The sequence below is a fragment of the Physeter macrocephalus genome, chromosome 18, assembly GCF_002837175.3.
Source record: "Physeter macrocephalus isolate SW-GA chromosome 18, ASM283717v5, whole genome shotgun sequence".
NCBI lineage: Eukaryota > Metazoa > Chordata > Mammalia > Artiodactyla > Physeteridae > Physeter > Physeter macrocephalus.
Genome location: NC_041231.1, coordinates 46,183,110 through 46,199,029, shown reverse-complemented (window position 1 = coordinate 46,199,029; position 15,920 = coordinate 46,183,110). Strand labels below are relative to the sequence as shown.

Genomic DNA, 15,920 nt, shown 5'->3' with positions numbered 1-15,920 from the left:
AAACCTATTACAGTCAGATCATCCACCTGTTTCCAGTATTGGTTTTTTTCCCCAATTGCCTTATTTTATGAGAGTAGAAATTTACCATCATGGAAACTTCATTCATCTTTGCTCTTCACAGTTCTTTAATGGCATACTTCTTACCCAAAGTGGGATAGCTGTGGCCTTCATTGCATTGACGGTGTACAGGCGACCTTTGGTGGGGAGGTGGGTCACAAGGCTTGTCTTGCGAGGGGCCCCAGGAGTGGTGATGAGACCTGCATGTGGTCTGTGGCACTGGGCATGGGAGGGAAGGTGGGGTGGAGGAGCCACTGCAGCACCCGGCAGGGGCTGTGTGGTGCCAGGAGGTGCTCAACACAGGTGTCTGAGAGGACAGTGGGGGGAAACCCAGGAGGAGCAGGATTTTTGTGGGGAGGCAGGTTTTCTACTTGGCACACTGTACTTCCTAGCAGTATGGTTTGGAGGTGTACCTTATGAAAAGAAGGCCCTCATCCTCAGAGGCTAACAGAATAAATTGTCCTGTTCCCCTAAAAGAGCCATTGTAGTATTTGTGCATTTGACGGGAGGTGCATCTGTGACCAAGTGTGTCTTCCTTCCCCTTCCCCAGCTCTGCTCCTGCCCCACCTCTGTTACAGGAGGGGTTTTCTCCTCAGCGAAGGTGGACACCTATGACCTCTCTGGGACCACAGTCCAGTCTCTCTGTAACACTAGTTGTCCGGCACCTCCTCGTTCCCTACCAGCTCGAGTAGGCCTGTTCAGATAGCCCAGTCAGGCTGCTTTGGGTCTCCACATACCCCCCCACTCTCCCCATGCTTCTTGGCTGTGCCACTGTGTTTAGCAGAAAGATTCTAGCTAGGCTGGGCCTGCTTGGCAGCAAGAGAGGAAGGTAGGGTCTCTGAGCATCTCTTATGTGCCAGGGATGTAGGGATGTGATCTCATTTAGTCCTCATGGCCACCCTATAGAGAAGCATGGCTTTGCTTCACTGAGGGGGAAACCGAAGCTCGCAGGACACCCGGCCAGCAAGTGGCCGAGAAGAGTGTCAGACGCACGCTGCCCGGCCTGGGTTCCTTGTTGTGCGGTACCCTGTGAGGAGCCAGGCAGGCAAGCTGAGGCCTGGAGTTGGGTGCCTGCCCTTGGGGGCCCCTCGGCAGATACTTAGGGTTCAGCATTCTGCCCTCTCGATTTCATCTTTTGGTGATAAGCCAGAATGTTGAAAACCAATGTTTGTGTCCGGCCTTAACGGGATGTGGTACAGGACAGTAGAAAGAGCTCTGACTGGCCATCAGGCCCCTGAGCCCACCTGTCAGGGAAGGGTTGGCTGAGGTGCTCTCCAAGTCCTCTCCAGCTTGGAGGCCTCACAGCTGCTAGAGCAGACGTCAGCATTTATCTAGCACTTTCCTTGCATAAAGCAGATACTGTGGGCAGCAGAGTATAAAACGGTGGTCTTCACCCCTGGCCAGTCATCAGGACCACCTAGGACCTGGAGTAAAATGCAGTGTCCAGGGCCTCACCCTGCATTGTTAATAAGCTCCCTGACCCCGCATAGCCAGGGTTAGGAACCTGGGCTGTCAACAGTGAAGATGGAGAACATGCAGATGCACTCAGTCTGTGAGGACAACAATGGGAAGATGAAAGAGCAAATTAGTATTTAAAACACTTAGCTGACGCCTACTATGTGCCAGACACACTTCTAAGGGCTTTACAGATACTAAGTTGTTCAACACTTCTGGGAGATAGTGTGGCTTTCACCCTCCATGAGGCCCAGAGATGTTAGGTCCCACCCCGGGTTATTCAGTTACCCAGCAAAGATAGGAATCAAACCAGACTGTCTGGTGCAAGAGTCTAGCCAGAGGTGGGGGCCATGCTGTAGTCTGTACTTGAACCAGGGTACAGGAGAGCTAGTCCAGTTGCTAGACAAACAAGCTGCAGTTACAAAGCCAGTTGGTAATACAGGCTGGGGGATCATATTCTAATAAGCAGTAATTATACCAGGCTGTAGGAAAGATGGTGTCTGCCCTGGAGGTTTGCCCAGAAAGCTTAAAGATGGGAATTAGAGTTTGCACTGGGTATGAATGAAGTGCATGAGACATGCCAGGTGTGATTGTTGATTCTTAGTAGAGTTTGGAAGTCCTGGGTTTGGGGCCTGCCTGTCTTCCATAAATAATCACCAGGCTCCTCCTTCCCAGCAGCCCTTCCTCCTGGGCTCTGAAGATAAAGGAATGAACAAAACCAACAGGGTCCAGCCTCACGAATTGACAGTTCGGATGAGGAGGAGATAGACTCTAAACAAACACACACGGAAGTACACAACTTTTCTTTCTACATGTGACTTCCTCTCCTCTCTTCCTGTTGGCTTTGTTCCATAACTCAGGCCAAGGCTTCTTTAAAATAAGGAAGAAGGATGTGTTGCCTTCCTCTTAATAATGTGCTGTAACCCTCCCTGTTGAATGAGCACACGAGTACAGTCTACACTTTTGCTCACGGGCAAAAACGTGTGAAAGACCTTAGTTGTTACTATGCTTAATGTAGAACAGGGAGTGTTAGGTGTTTGAGCATCAGATGTACATTGGTAATTACGTGCAGTAGTAACTGCAGTAATCAACATGGCCCTGGTGGCAGCTGCAGCGTCAGTGGCCACCATTTTTTACTTGTTTGGAGGCCAGGCATATGTTAGCAAAGATGAGAGTAACACTTGCCAAGTGCAACTGAGAGTTACCTCCAGCCTCACGAATTGACAGTTCGGATGAGGAGGAGATAGACTCTAAACAAACACACACGGAAGTACACAACTTTTCTTTCTACATGTGACTTCCTCTCCTCTCTTCCTGTTGGCTTTGTTCCATAACTCAGGCCAAGGCTTCTTTAAAATAAGGAAGAAGGATGTGTTGCCTTCCTCTTAATAATGTGCTGCAACCCTCCCTGTTGAATGAGCACACGAGTACAGTCTACACTTTTGCTCACGGGCAAAAACGTGTGAAAGACCTTAGTTGTTACTATGCTTAATGTAGAACAGGGAGTGTTAGGCTTGCCAAGTGCAACTGAGAGTTACCTGGGGCAAAACGTAGGTGATGAGTTCCTCCTTCAGTGCAGGCCTGACTGGCTGAGGAGCTGCACCACAGGCTGAGGCCTCTGAGTGGTGGTACCACAGCCAGGGCAACAAAGCAGCGCTCGCGGTTAGGGTGAAGAGCCAGTGTGTGTCAGTGAGCCAGGAGAGCAGCCACGCGTTCTTGTCTTTATAAACACTTGGTTGGCACTTCTCAGGAACCAGTGTCCTTTACCTGGGATAATACTTAAAGTAAGAAATGATTTTACCCTCTTCTTCTCCCCCTCACTCCCTGTCTCCCTTAGCTGCTGGAATGTGGTGGAAATTTGTTTGATGCCATCTCCATTGCTGTAAAGGCTGCGCTCTTCAATACAAGGTACACCTTCCTGGACACAGCCCCCTGGGCCCCTGGAGAACCTGAGCAGACACCTGTGATGGACCACTGAGGGCACTGCTACTGAAGCTCACAGGAGAAGATAACAAGGGGTTTCAGCATTGACAATGGTGGTATTTAACTTTAAGCTTCAGAAAACAGATTTTATAAGTTATAACTAAATATATTTCTGTATTTATTTTTTTGGATTATTATTTTCATAAGTAAACATGTACCATATAGAAAAATATTAGAAAACTACAGAGCAGCAGAAAGAGTAGAAACCAGAGACACAGTCAGTTGTCCAAATACTGTCACTAGATAAAGCTCCATGGAGACGGGTTTTGCCTGTTTTGTACTCTGCTGTCTCCCCAGCATCATAAACAGTGCCTGACACATACTCCTTGATTGGACACGTGAATGTTCTCAAAGTAGGGTAGCAGCCTGCTGTTTGGTTTAAGTTAAGAGCAGGAAATGATGATGCCACTGTGGTTCAGCTTCCCAAACAGGCTGTATAGCAGAGGACATGGCACGAAGCTTTCTTGGAGTTGACATTCCCTCTGACGGTTTGATGATACGGCCTTTTCCTTCTCTATGCGCAAGGTTCTTTGAGGAAAGTTTGCAGCATTTGAAAATAAATATGTGGAGGAGGGTGTTCATTCCATGAGAGAGCTTACATTATGGTAATGGGGGGTCCTGGGGTACTTGAAAATGAGGATTAAAACTTCTAGGGATATGGCTTAAGGAATTAATTGGATAAGTGAGCAAAGATAGTCAAAGATGTTTATCACAGCTTCTTTGTAGTGATGAGAAGTTGGAAACAACCTGAATGTCCCAACATAAGGGATTGAAATCTACACAACGGCATATTTAGTATGTCTGTAAATATATGTATCCCCAGATGGTCATTGTGGTTATTTTCCAGTGCTCATATCATGGGTGATTTAAAATTTATCTGTATTTTAGAGTTTTGCTGTGGTGAATTTAGACTACTTGCACAATTTAAAACAAAACAAAGTTAAATAAATGTAGGTCAGAAATTGCAGGATGGAATATTTGCTGAGAATGAAAGCTATAGAGTCCCTTAACCCTAGCTGTGCCACTAGACTCCTGGCTGACACTAGTCAAGGGTGGGCCTGGCACTTGTGGCCACTGTGAGGGCTTGAGTACCGGATGCCATCAGCAGCAGCCTGGGCTTGGGCTCCATTGGAGAAGAAAGGAAGTCGCCATCTGTTGTACCTCAAGCCTCAGAAATTACTTCCTGTCTGCCAGCTGGTTTCCATGGGCACCAGGGCAAAAAGGGAGAGTAGGACCAGATGAGGCTGTTTGGCTGTGGGGGAGGTGTTGAGCAAACTGTACATCAGGATGGTAAACCCAGCTGCTCAGGATGGGGAGGACACCTGTCATGGCCATAGCTGAAAGTCTCATTCCCAGAGCAAGAACAGCCCTGCAGGCAGCAAGGGATGGGGACTCGGCAAGGCACTGGGTCCCTCTAGTGTATGGAGAGACCTTTTGTACAGCCAGGGCCTTTTAGAAGGGTAGAGGCCATTCTCTTGACAGTATCCTCTAGCCCTTCTGCTGAACCATATTGTGGCCAGAGGGTTGGGAAGGGGTGTGTGTGTGTGTGTGTGTGTGTGTGTCTGTGTGTGTGTACGCTTATTTTTTACCATACCAAAATTCAAACTGGTTACCTGATTTGTTCAAATAGGATATTACTTAGTACTTACACCCTGGGGGCCCCTGACATGGAGACTTCATCCAGGGCAGACCCTAGCAGGACTCCTTAGTCCTTGAGGACATTCTCTGGCTGAAACTCCTTTGCTCTGGACGTTGGCTTGTGTAGGGACGGCCAGCAGGCTGAATCATAAGGGGCTTTTGTTAGAGGCACAGGGAAAAGCACCAACACTGTTTCTATAACAGTAGCTGGCTGGACCACCTCTTCCTTCCTGGCTCCACCCCACACTGGAATGAACTGACGCTTAAATATATTTTCAGCACCCAGCTCAAGAAACAGAACACTGCCAGCCCCCCAGAAGCCCTCCCACCCTGTACCCCCGTGCAAGTTGCTATACCCACAGAGGATAACCACAGTCCTAAAACAATAGATTGGTTTGTGCTTGATATAAATGGAATCATGCAGTGTTTTCTCTTTTATGTCTGCCTCGTTCACTGAGCATTATGTTTTGAGACATCTGTACTGTGGCCTGTAGTCATAGTTTGCTTTTTGTTGTAGGGTGTTCCACTGTGTGAATATGCCACAGTTTATTTATCCATTCTTCTGTTGATGGATCTGAGTAGTTTCCAGTTTTGAGCTATTGCAAATAGTGTTAGTAGATAATGCAAAACAGTTTTCCAAAGTGCTTTTACCAAATAATACTCCCATTAGCAGGGTATAGAGTCTGAGTTGCTCTGCATCTTTGCCAGCCCTTGGATTTCTTTTTATGTTTTTATTTGTTTTGTTTTGTTTTGTTTTTGCGGTACGCGGGCCTCTCACTGCTGTGGCCTCTCCCATTGCGGAGCACAGGCTCTGGGCGCACAGGCTCAGCGGCCATGGCTCACGGGCCCAGCCGCTCCACGGCATGTGGGATCCTCCCGGACCGGGGCACGAACCCGTATGCCCTGCATCGGCAGGCGGACTCTCAACCACTGCACCACCAGGGAAGCCCCTTTATGTTTTTAATATTAGCTGTTCTGGTGGGTATATCTTGGTATCACATTTTAGTTTTACTTTGCACTTCCCTGATGAATATTTAAGTTGAGCACCTTTCTGGCAATAAACATAGCCAGTATGCTTATTGGCTATGTGAATAGCCTCTTTCATGAAGTTCCTATTGAAGTCTTTTGCCCATTTTTCTGTTGGGTCGTGTGACTTTCTCTTATGTTTGGTAGGAATTCTTTATGTAATATGTTAGTTTATATATACACACACACAGAGAAATATTTTCTCCACTCTGGATTATCTTTTAGTTTCCAAATAATGCCTTTTAATTATTTATTTAGGCTGTGTCGGGTCTTAGTTGCAGCACGCGGGATCTTCGTTGCAGCATGTGGGATTTTTAGTTGCAGCATGTGAACTCTTAGTTGTGGCATTGTGTGTGTGTGTGTGTCTGTGTGTGTGTACGCTTATTTTTTACCATACCAAAATTCAAACTGGTTACCTGATTTGTTCAAATAGGATATTACTTAGTACTTACACCCTGGGGGCCCCTGACATGGAGACTTCATCCAGGGCAGACCCTAGCAGGACTCCTTAGTCCTTGAGGACATTCTCTGGCTGAAACTCCTTTGCTCTGGACGTTGGCTTGTGTAGGGACGGCCAGCAGGCTGAATCATAAGGGGCTTTTGTTAGAGGCACAGGGAAAAGCACCAACACTGTTTCTATAACAGTAGCTGGCTGGACCACCTCTTCCTTCCTGGCTCCACCCCACACTGGAATGAACTGACGCTTAAATATATTTTCAGCACCCAGCTCAAGAAACAGAACACTGCCAGCCCCCCAGAAGCCCTCCCACCCTGTACCCCCGTGCAAGTTGCTATACCCACAGAGGATAACCACAGTCCTAAAACAATAGATTGGTTTGTGCTTGATATAAATGGAATCATGCAGTGTTTTCTCTTTTATGTCTGCCTCGTTCACTGAGCATTATGTTTTGAGACATCTGTACTGTGGCCTGTAGTCATAGTTTGCTTTTTGTTGTAGGGTGTTCCACTGTGTGAATATGCCACAGTTTATTTATCCATTCTTCTGTTGATGGATCTGAGTAGTTTCCAGTTTTGAGCTATTGCAAATAGTGTTAGTAGATAATGCAAAACAGTTTTCCAAAGTGCTTTTACCAAATGATACTTCCATTAGCAGGGTATAGGGTCTGAGTTGCTCTGCATCTTTGCCAGCCCTTGGATTTCTTTTTATGTTTTTATTTGTTTTGTTTTGTTTTGTTTTTGCGGTACGCGGGCCTCTCACTGCTGTGGCCTCTCCCATTGCGGAGCACAGGCTCTGGGCGCACAGGCTCAGCGGCCATGGCTCACGGGCCCAGCCGCTCCACGGCATGTGGGATCCTCCCGGACCGGGGCACGAACCCGTGTGCCCTGCATCGGCAGGCGGACTCTCAACCACTGCACCACCAGGGAAGCCCCTTTATGTTTTTAATATTAGCTGTTCTGGTGGGTATATCTTGGTATCACATTTTAGTTTTACTTTGCACTTCCCTGATGAATATTTAAGTTGAGCACCTTTCTGGCAATAAACATAGCCAGTATGCTTATTGGCTATGTGAATAGCCTCTTTCATGAAGTTCCTATTGAAGTCTTTTGCCCATTTTTCTGTTGGGTCGTGTGACTTTCTCTTATGTTTGGTAGGAATTCTTTATGTAATATGTTAGTTTATATATACACACACACAGAGAAATATTTTCTCCACTCTGGATTATATTTTAGTTTCCAAATAATGCCTTTTAATTATTTATTTAGGCTGTGTCGGGTCTTAGTTGCAGCACGCGGGATCTTCGTTGCAGCATGTGGGATTTTTAGTTGCAGCATGTGAACTCTTAGTTGTGGCATGTGGGATCTAGTTCCCTGACCAGGACTTGATCCCGGCCCCCTGCACTGGGAGCATGAAGTCTTAGCCATTGGAGCACCAGGGAATTCCCCAAATAATGCCTTTTGACAAACAGAAGTTCATAATCTTAATATATATTATACACACACACAGAGGCATATCTTGTTTTACTGCACTTCACTTTATTGTGCTTAGCTGATACTGCGTTTTTTACAAATTGAAGGTTTGTGACAACGCTGCGTTGAGCAAGTCTATCAGTGCCATCTTCCCAACAGCATTTTTTCACTTCATGTCTCTGTGTCATATTTTGATAATTCTTGCAATATTTCGGACTTTTTCATTATTCATATATTTGTTATGGTGATCTGTGATCAGTAATCTTTGATGTTACCATTGCAAAAAGACTACGACTTGCAGAAGGCTCAGATGATGGTTATCATTTTTTAGTAATAGAGTCTTTTTATATTAGGGTATGTGCATTGTCTTCTTGGGTTTTTTTTTTGTTTTTTTGTTAGATAAAATGCTATTGAATACTTAGTAGACTGCACTATAGTGTAAACATAACTTTATATGCAAAAAATCGTGTGACTCACTTTATTGCAGTAGTCTAGAACCAAACCTGCAGTATCTCCAAGATGTGCCTGTGTGTGTGTGTATTCAATTATAATATAATTGAATCTGTTATTTTTTTCTCCCCTTTACAGTGAGTACTTTCTGTCCTATCCAATAAATCTTTGTCTACTCCAAGGTCATGAAAATGTTCTTAGTTTTTCTTATAAAAGCTTTATTGTTTTATCTTTCACCTTTACATCTGCTGTCCATTTGGTATGTGTATGGTGAGAGGTAGGGATTGGCATTCAGTTTTGGATATCTGGTTGACTAAGCATCATTTTACATTTTATTTTTTAAATTTATTTCTTTATTGAGGTATCATTCATTTACAGTATTATAGTAGTTTCAGGTGTACAACATAGTGATTCAGTATTTTTATATGTTATACTCCATTTAAAGTTATTATAAAATATTGGCTATATTCCCTATGCGGTACAATATATCCTTGTACCTTATTTATTTCATTCATAGTAGTTCATGCCTCTTAATCCCCTACCTCTTTCTAGCCCCTCTCCCTTTCCCTCTCCCCAGCATCATTTTTTTCTTTTTTCTGGCCACGTGGCATGCGGGATCTTAGTTCCCTGAACAGGGATCGAATTCGGGTCCCCTGCAGTGGAAGTGCTGAGTCTTAACCACTGGACCGCCAGGGAAGTCCCTCCCTAGCATCCTTTTTTTAAAGACCTCCTGTCCTCACTGCACTCAGTGTCACCTGTACAATTTGGTGGGGCTGACAGGGAGCTCAGGCATAGCATGACTTCATCTTGTGAGGCACAGGGATTCCAACTCAAGAAAAAGAAGTTATCATCCTTCCTTTCAGTTAGTGAGAATTTTAATTGTGCTTCTGCTTCTAGGATACCAAGAGTTCGTGTTCTGGAAGATGAAGAGGGCTTGAAGGACATTGAACTGTCCGACGACCCCTATGACTGCATCCAGCTAAGCGTGGAGAATGTCCCCTGTATCGTCACCCTGTGCAAAGTATGAGCTTATATCTCATGGTTTTTGTCTTCCCTGTGGATCTCCTTCAACCCCAACCCGTTAAGGTTACCTAATAGATTGAGAAGTTAGAGTTTCACAACCCATATAGAAGTAGTCTTAACCCAAATCGAATAATTTTGTTATATTAGAGACCACTACCACGAGCAGCTCTTTCTTTTCTTTTTAACTGGAAGATAATGGCTCTGGTCCCAGGAGCACACGAGTGGGTTCATAGTAACAGTAGCCAGAGTTTGCTAAGCTCCTTCTACCTACCAGGCATTTCACCAAAACACCCTGAATGCATATTTCCTTTAATTCTCTCAACTCTGTGGTGTCTACGCTGCTTGAGTAGTAAAAGGGTGGTTGAAAGGTGGACACTGTCCCCTTTGTGGCCCTAATGTCCACATCTATGCAATAAGGGGGTTGGAGCAGGGCCTGGGTGTCTAATACATCAAGTGTGGTTTTTACATTAGCACTGAGGCCTGTGGAGCGTAACACCTGGCTGATGCTGATGTGTAACTGGCACCTCCCAAGGCTGTGCAAAGAGGCCTGTTTTGGCCGAGATTGTCGCTGATTCCACGCAGGATTCGTTATATAAAAATCAGACTGAACTGGTCAGGTTTAATTCCACCAGAATCGCTTCACCCAGGCTCTGGTAAAGCATTGGGACGACCAGAGCCACCTGCCCTTGACTCATTCTTGAGCATGTCCCTTAGCATGGGCCCTCTTGATTCATCTTTGTCATCAGTGAAACTTCCAGGGGCCTGTTAGAAACCCCCTGGTTGGCCTCTGACTTGGAAGGTCTCTGAATTATAATTCCAACCACCCTTCCCCCTACTGCATATTTCCATTTCATGCATCTGTTACACTGGTTACACGGTAGCCTGTGGTACAGTGATCGAACGGTACTTCAAATATTTTCCATATGAGCAGAAACTAAAATAAGACCTAAATGGGAGATACAGGTTCTTTGCTGGTGTAGATATTCCCTCCACGAGGCTCTCAAAAGTGGGGATCTGGGATGTGCGTTGCCCACGCACGTGCACTGCTGCCTGACTTTGCAGATTGGCTATCGGCACGTGGTGGATGCTACTCTTCAGGAGGAGGCCTGCTCCTTGGCCAGCTTGTTGGTGTCCGTGACCAGCAAGGGAGTTGTGACATGCATGAGGAAAGTGGGAAAGGGCAGCCTGGACCCAGAGAGCGTCTTCGAGATGATGGAGGTGAGACGGGTTCTGAGGCAGGTGCTTGGACCTGGCTGGGAGTGCTGGCTGCCTCCTGCCCCCTTGGTCACACTGTGGGAATTCTCCCCATTTACCCCCTTCACCCCAGGCTTGGGGCTTGGAGAGCAGCTGGTATGAGCCAGATGTCGCTGAGCTAGCTGAGGGTGGTGGCGGTGAGGGCTCTGGACCAGGAAGTCGCGACCTGCTCATAAGAGTCTCTTATCCTTTCCTTCTCTCATCCTCAGTTCCACATTTCTGAATGAGAATATTGGACTGATAATGTGAAGAGTCACTTGTAACTCCAAAATCCCAAGTTTCTGTGATTTGATGAGGGAATTGAAATCCTGGCTGACTGCTTCCTGTCCCTTGAAGGGAGTGAGCAGAGGTGGAGCCAGGGGGCTGAAGGATGGCCATCTCCCCATTCTTCATGGGTCTGGAAGTGTTTAAGTGGAGATGAACAGGAAAGGTGGGAAATCCTCTTGACTGGCGGATTGCTCCCCTCAGGTCTTCTCAGGCGTGGCAGCCCCACTAGGGTGCTTTCCAGCTGCTCTGTACTGATTGGTCGACAGGTCTGTCCCCCACATTGGCCTGGAAGCCCCTCTGCAGCAGGGACCAGGTCATGCTGACCTGTGTCTTTCCAGACCTTCCTTCCCTCGTGTCCACCTTGACTTTCCAGAAGTCTTTGAGGACTTTGAGACTGACTGACTGACTGACTGACTGACTGACTGAATTGCCAGGAACAGAGTTAGCCAGCCCCAGTTTTTTGCTTTAGGTGACCACTGCCTCACAACACATGCCCAGAGGTCATCTATATTCTTCTTTCATTTCTAGAAATAGTGACTTCTCACTGAAGACTCTAAGCACTTAATGTCTGTTTTTATTTTTGTCATCTTACTTGAAAGCAAAAAATTGGCCTTGTGTATAGTGTTGAGGGCCCAAGCATAAGCTCTGAAGACAGACTGCCCAGATTGCAAATGCGGGCTCCGGGCCACAGTTCCCTCATCTGCAAATGGGGATAACAACAGTAGTAGCGCCCGCTGCTGTGGGTCTTGTGAAGGGCGGGCAGGCTGAGTGGAGGGGAAGCATGTGTCAGAGCGTCTGACGCGTTGTCAGTTTGCAGTAAGTGTCAGCTCCTACTCTGTGCCCCATTAAGCACCCTGAGTTCAGGTGTCTCCAGCTGTGCATGGCAACAAGGGTTCTTCTTATACAAAAGCTCTTAAAAAGCTTTATAATAAGTTCTACCACAGGCCTCTAGATGAGTGGCTCTCAAATCTTGTTTTCGAAGGAACTCCCCCCTCATCCCCCCCCAGGAGAGTTTGATGAGAATTGCAGTATCTAAACAACAAAAACAATAAATAATAGTTAACGTTTATTGTGTGCTTACTACGTGTCAGACCCTGTTTTTAGTGCTTTAAATAATATCGTGTCATTTACTCCTCAACCACCCTGTGAGGAAACTGTTGTTACCCTTATTTTTATAGACGAGGAATTAAGGCACGTAGAGAATAAGGAACTTGCCTACAGGCTTCACAGACTGTAAATGCGGGAGCTAGGATTCAAACCTGGACTGTGTGCCTCCAGCCAAGAGCTATGTTAACCTCATAAACCAGGTCGGCTGTGGATGGGTGGGAGAACCAGAGTGCTGTCCACTGAGCTGGGCTTCATCCTCCCCTGGGGCTCGGGAATGAGGTCTGCAGACGCTGCTCAGAGGGACCATGGCCCTGAGGCCCTGTCTCACCATTTGTCTCACACGGGGAGGCAGCATTCTGGAGATGCCGCTCGTGGTAAAGCTTAGAAACTCAGGTTGTTGTGTGGCTGCCACCCCCAACCTCTGCAGTCTCTTTCCTGCAAGTTCAGGTTCAGACTTCGCAAGTCCTGATGTCCTGTCTGTCTCATCTCCTCTTCTCCTCTCCCTGCCTTCATTCACATGAATAATCAGTTCCTCTACTCGATCAACTTGGACATTTTTTTCTTTTTTCTAATGTCATGATAAAAATCTTTCCAAAGTCACTTTGGACCTTAACGCTGACTTTGCATTTCGTAGAACTGATCACTCCCCAGCCTGTAGACTGAGATCTTCTCTTCATACGAGTTTTCAGTAATTCTTGGAGTCTCATCCCTTGTTATAGTCAGGGGTCAGGGGAGAAGGCACACAGCCCTAGGGAGAATCCACCTATGACTAGGAGGACTGGGGTGGGGGTCAAGGCCTGGGTGCCTTTCTCCCTGACATTGTTGGGAATGGAACCAGTGGCACAGGTGAAATTAAAACTGCTATGGGAACGTGGAAGGCTTGATAAAGAGACTTGCAGTTGGTTCACTGTATTCTTAAAATGATTCATGGGATGGAAAAACAGTTACCTAAAGAAAGATTTTTGTTGTATAGTTGGGTTTTTTTGTTGGGGCCCCCTTCTTTCTGCTGTGTAGGAAATCTGTGGGTTGTCTGACCTCTTGACCTGTCTTGATTCCAACATTTCACGCCTTTAGCATCTCTGCATGTCAGTAACATCAAAGACTCCATCCGGGTGTTGACTTTGGTCCTATCTGAGCAGGTCTCCTTTGGTGGCAGGTGAATTAGAAACTGCTTATTAACATGGGTCCTCAGCACCATCTGTTCCTTCATCACACAGATTTTTGGATTCTCTGTGGCCTCCCCATGCCTTCTCACTGCAGCACAGTGGCTGTAACCAAGACCTGATTGGGTTGACAGTTTTGCTGCTTCTAGTGGCAGCAGCTAAGGACTGAGGCGGCCTTTGTTGCTTGTGCTTGCTGCTTTGGGGTTTGCCTTCTTCTTTTTTTTTCCTTTTTCAAAATGGAGGTTTTTCCAGAATGCACCTACTATGTGGTTGGGGTTTGGGGTTTGTTTTTATATTGACTTGTTAATTAAATAAAAGTCCTGTAAGGCAGATGGAACGCGTGCAGCTTTACAATGGCTAGCTGGCGGGGAGCTTCTCTTGGTCAGAGTGTGTGTGCCTCACAAGCGGGCCTGTGCCCTCTTCCATCCCTTCTCTGTCCTGCAGACCAGCAAGCGCGTGGGCAAGGTGCTGCACACCTCCCTGCAGAGCGTTCTACACAAGGAGGAAAGCCTGGGGCCCAAGAGACAGAAAGTTGGATTCCTGGGATGATTTGCACATCAACCCCCAACTGCCACGTGTTTGTTTTCTACTTTTCCTTTTAAACTGAAGTCTGTATACATTTTTCTTAACTATTATGAATTTAAGGCAACATTTGTACATGTAAAATTCAAGTCTGTTTTCTGGTCTGGCTTGATATGGCTAGAGTTCCTCAGCTGTAAGCCAAGATGCCATTCGGCGACCCCTCGGAGAGTCTGACCCTTGTCTAGTGAATGACAGCTAAGTCCCGAGGTCTGCTCCAATGCGAGGGCTCTGGTCACAGGCCTCCCCAGGGAGACTTATCACCTGCCACAGGAGATCAGAACAACATCAAGAGCTAGCAGAAAAATGGTTCAAAGGAAATGTTTATGGTATGTATATTGTCAATCTTTCTCCCCTGTAGAGCCTTCAAAATAAGAATCACACACAAAAAATGTAAATTCGCCTCGTGTATTTGGGGCCTTCTTGGTGGGGGAGATGGAGGAGGTGCTCTGCTCCAGGTACAGACCCGGGGCTTCTGCCTGGCTGGTGAGCCTTCCCGAGTTTTGGGGGAAGCCCAGTTCTTGCTTCTTGCCCTCCAAGAGATTCCCAACCTAGCTCCCCTAGAGTCTGGGGCTTAATATGTACTTTGGTCCTTAGCCAACCTTTCTTACCACTCGTTTGGAACTTGCTTTGTGTTTTATAGCCACTCCCTGGTGTTTTGTAAGGTTTCCATGTTTTATCAGCATTAAGAGGGCTGCTTCAGAGATGTTGTCATTTGATTACTCAGCTCACCTTCCTACTCTGGGGACAGAAGGAGAGGCCATTCTCAATGGCGCCAGAAGGCTCTTTCTATAAGCCTGTGTTTCTATAAGCCTCAACAGTGCAGTGTGTTGGATTTAAATCTATTCATGGGTTGAGCAGTCTCTATTTTTTGTCCAGGGGAACTGAAACTCCCCAATCAATCTTAAAGAGAGCCCTGGGGAGGGAGCTGATTCATGAAAGAGTGTATTTCAGCCGTGGCATTTACTCTCTGCATTTCAGTTAGACAAATAGGGTAAGGAGTTAGGAAGTTATTGCCTAATGGAAAGAACATAATGCGAGCTGAAGCCCTTAAGGACTGACTCCAGAGGTCCTGGTGTGGGCACCTCCTCCCGGCATGGCCAGGTATGTCCTGTGGAGAGAAGCAGCTGCCTAGACTTGGACCTGGAGCTGCTGCCCTGTTGAGAGAATAGCCTGGGTTCTCTTTTTTCTTTATTCTTTTCCCAGTGATTGTCCTTACAGGCGCCATGACAGTGCTCCCAGGGAGGCAGCAGTCAGCCTGTTTCTCTTCCCCTGCCCCTGGTTGACTGACTGTGCTGGAACATTAACAGTGGGACTGCACAGATGCATCTAGAATGTGAATAAAGTTTAGAAACCTTCAGTTTTGGTGATTAAAGACATCAGATAGTTGAGACAGACAGGTGAGGCCTTCCCAGGCCAGTTGTACAACAGCTACCCAACTGGGCCTGCTGGCTAAGCAGTTATGGTGCAAATGAAGGGGAGAAGAAGATGTTAGCATCTGTGTCTACCACCCCATCCATACCTTTCCTTGAAGGCCACCCCACCTGGAAGAAGTGTACATCACAAATGAAACAAAATACCAAATGAGCAAGGTCTCTCCAGGAGAGGCTTTATTAGAATTGTCTGATGGTTGCAGCTCTCAGAATAAGAGAAAACTGAAGGCAGAGACTGGCAAAGACTTGGAAAAATACTGTCCTGGGGATATCCACTGCTTCATCCAGCAGAACCAGAGCTGTCTTTAGTGGCCATTAAATAAATGTCAGGGAGAAAAATAAAATCAGCCAAAAGGCAATCAACAGCTTGTGGGTGGGGAGGGTAAGGGTGGGCATAGAAGGAATGAAATGTTATAGAATATTCAGATTGGTTTTATTGTTTCTGTGATTCTTTGGTCTCTCAAATTGTGTAAATTCAAGCCTGCAAAACACATGAATTTATAGACTACTGACAGCAGTTTGCATTTTGCTCAATAAAGGCTGCAGTCTCATATAA

At 46.4% G+C, this 15,920-nt stretch overlaps 1 protein-coding gene across 1 annotated transcript in view; it reads left to right on the top strand.

Moving 5' to 3' along the window:
- EXOSC7 (exosome component 7) overlaps positions 1–15,920 on the top strand; it is a 34,415-nt gene extending 18,495 nt beyond the window's left edge. The window contains exons 5-8 of the mRNA XM_007113713.4: positions 3,350–3,420; positions 9,436–9,559; positions 10,624–10,779; positions 13,797–15,920. Coding sequence (XP_007113775.2) covers positions 3,350–3,420; positions 9,436–9,559; positions 10,624–10,779; positions 13,797–13,901 — 456 coding nt within the window. The 3' untranslated portion in view covers positions 13,902–15,920. The remainder of the gene's footprint in view (positions 1–3,349; positions 3,421–9,435; positions 9,560–10,623; positions 10,780–13,796) is intronic.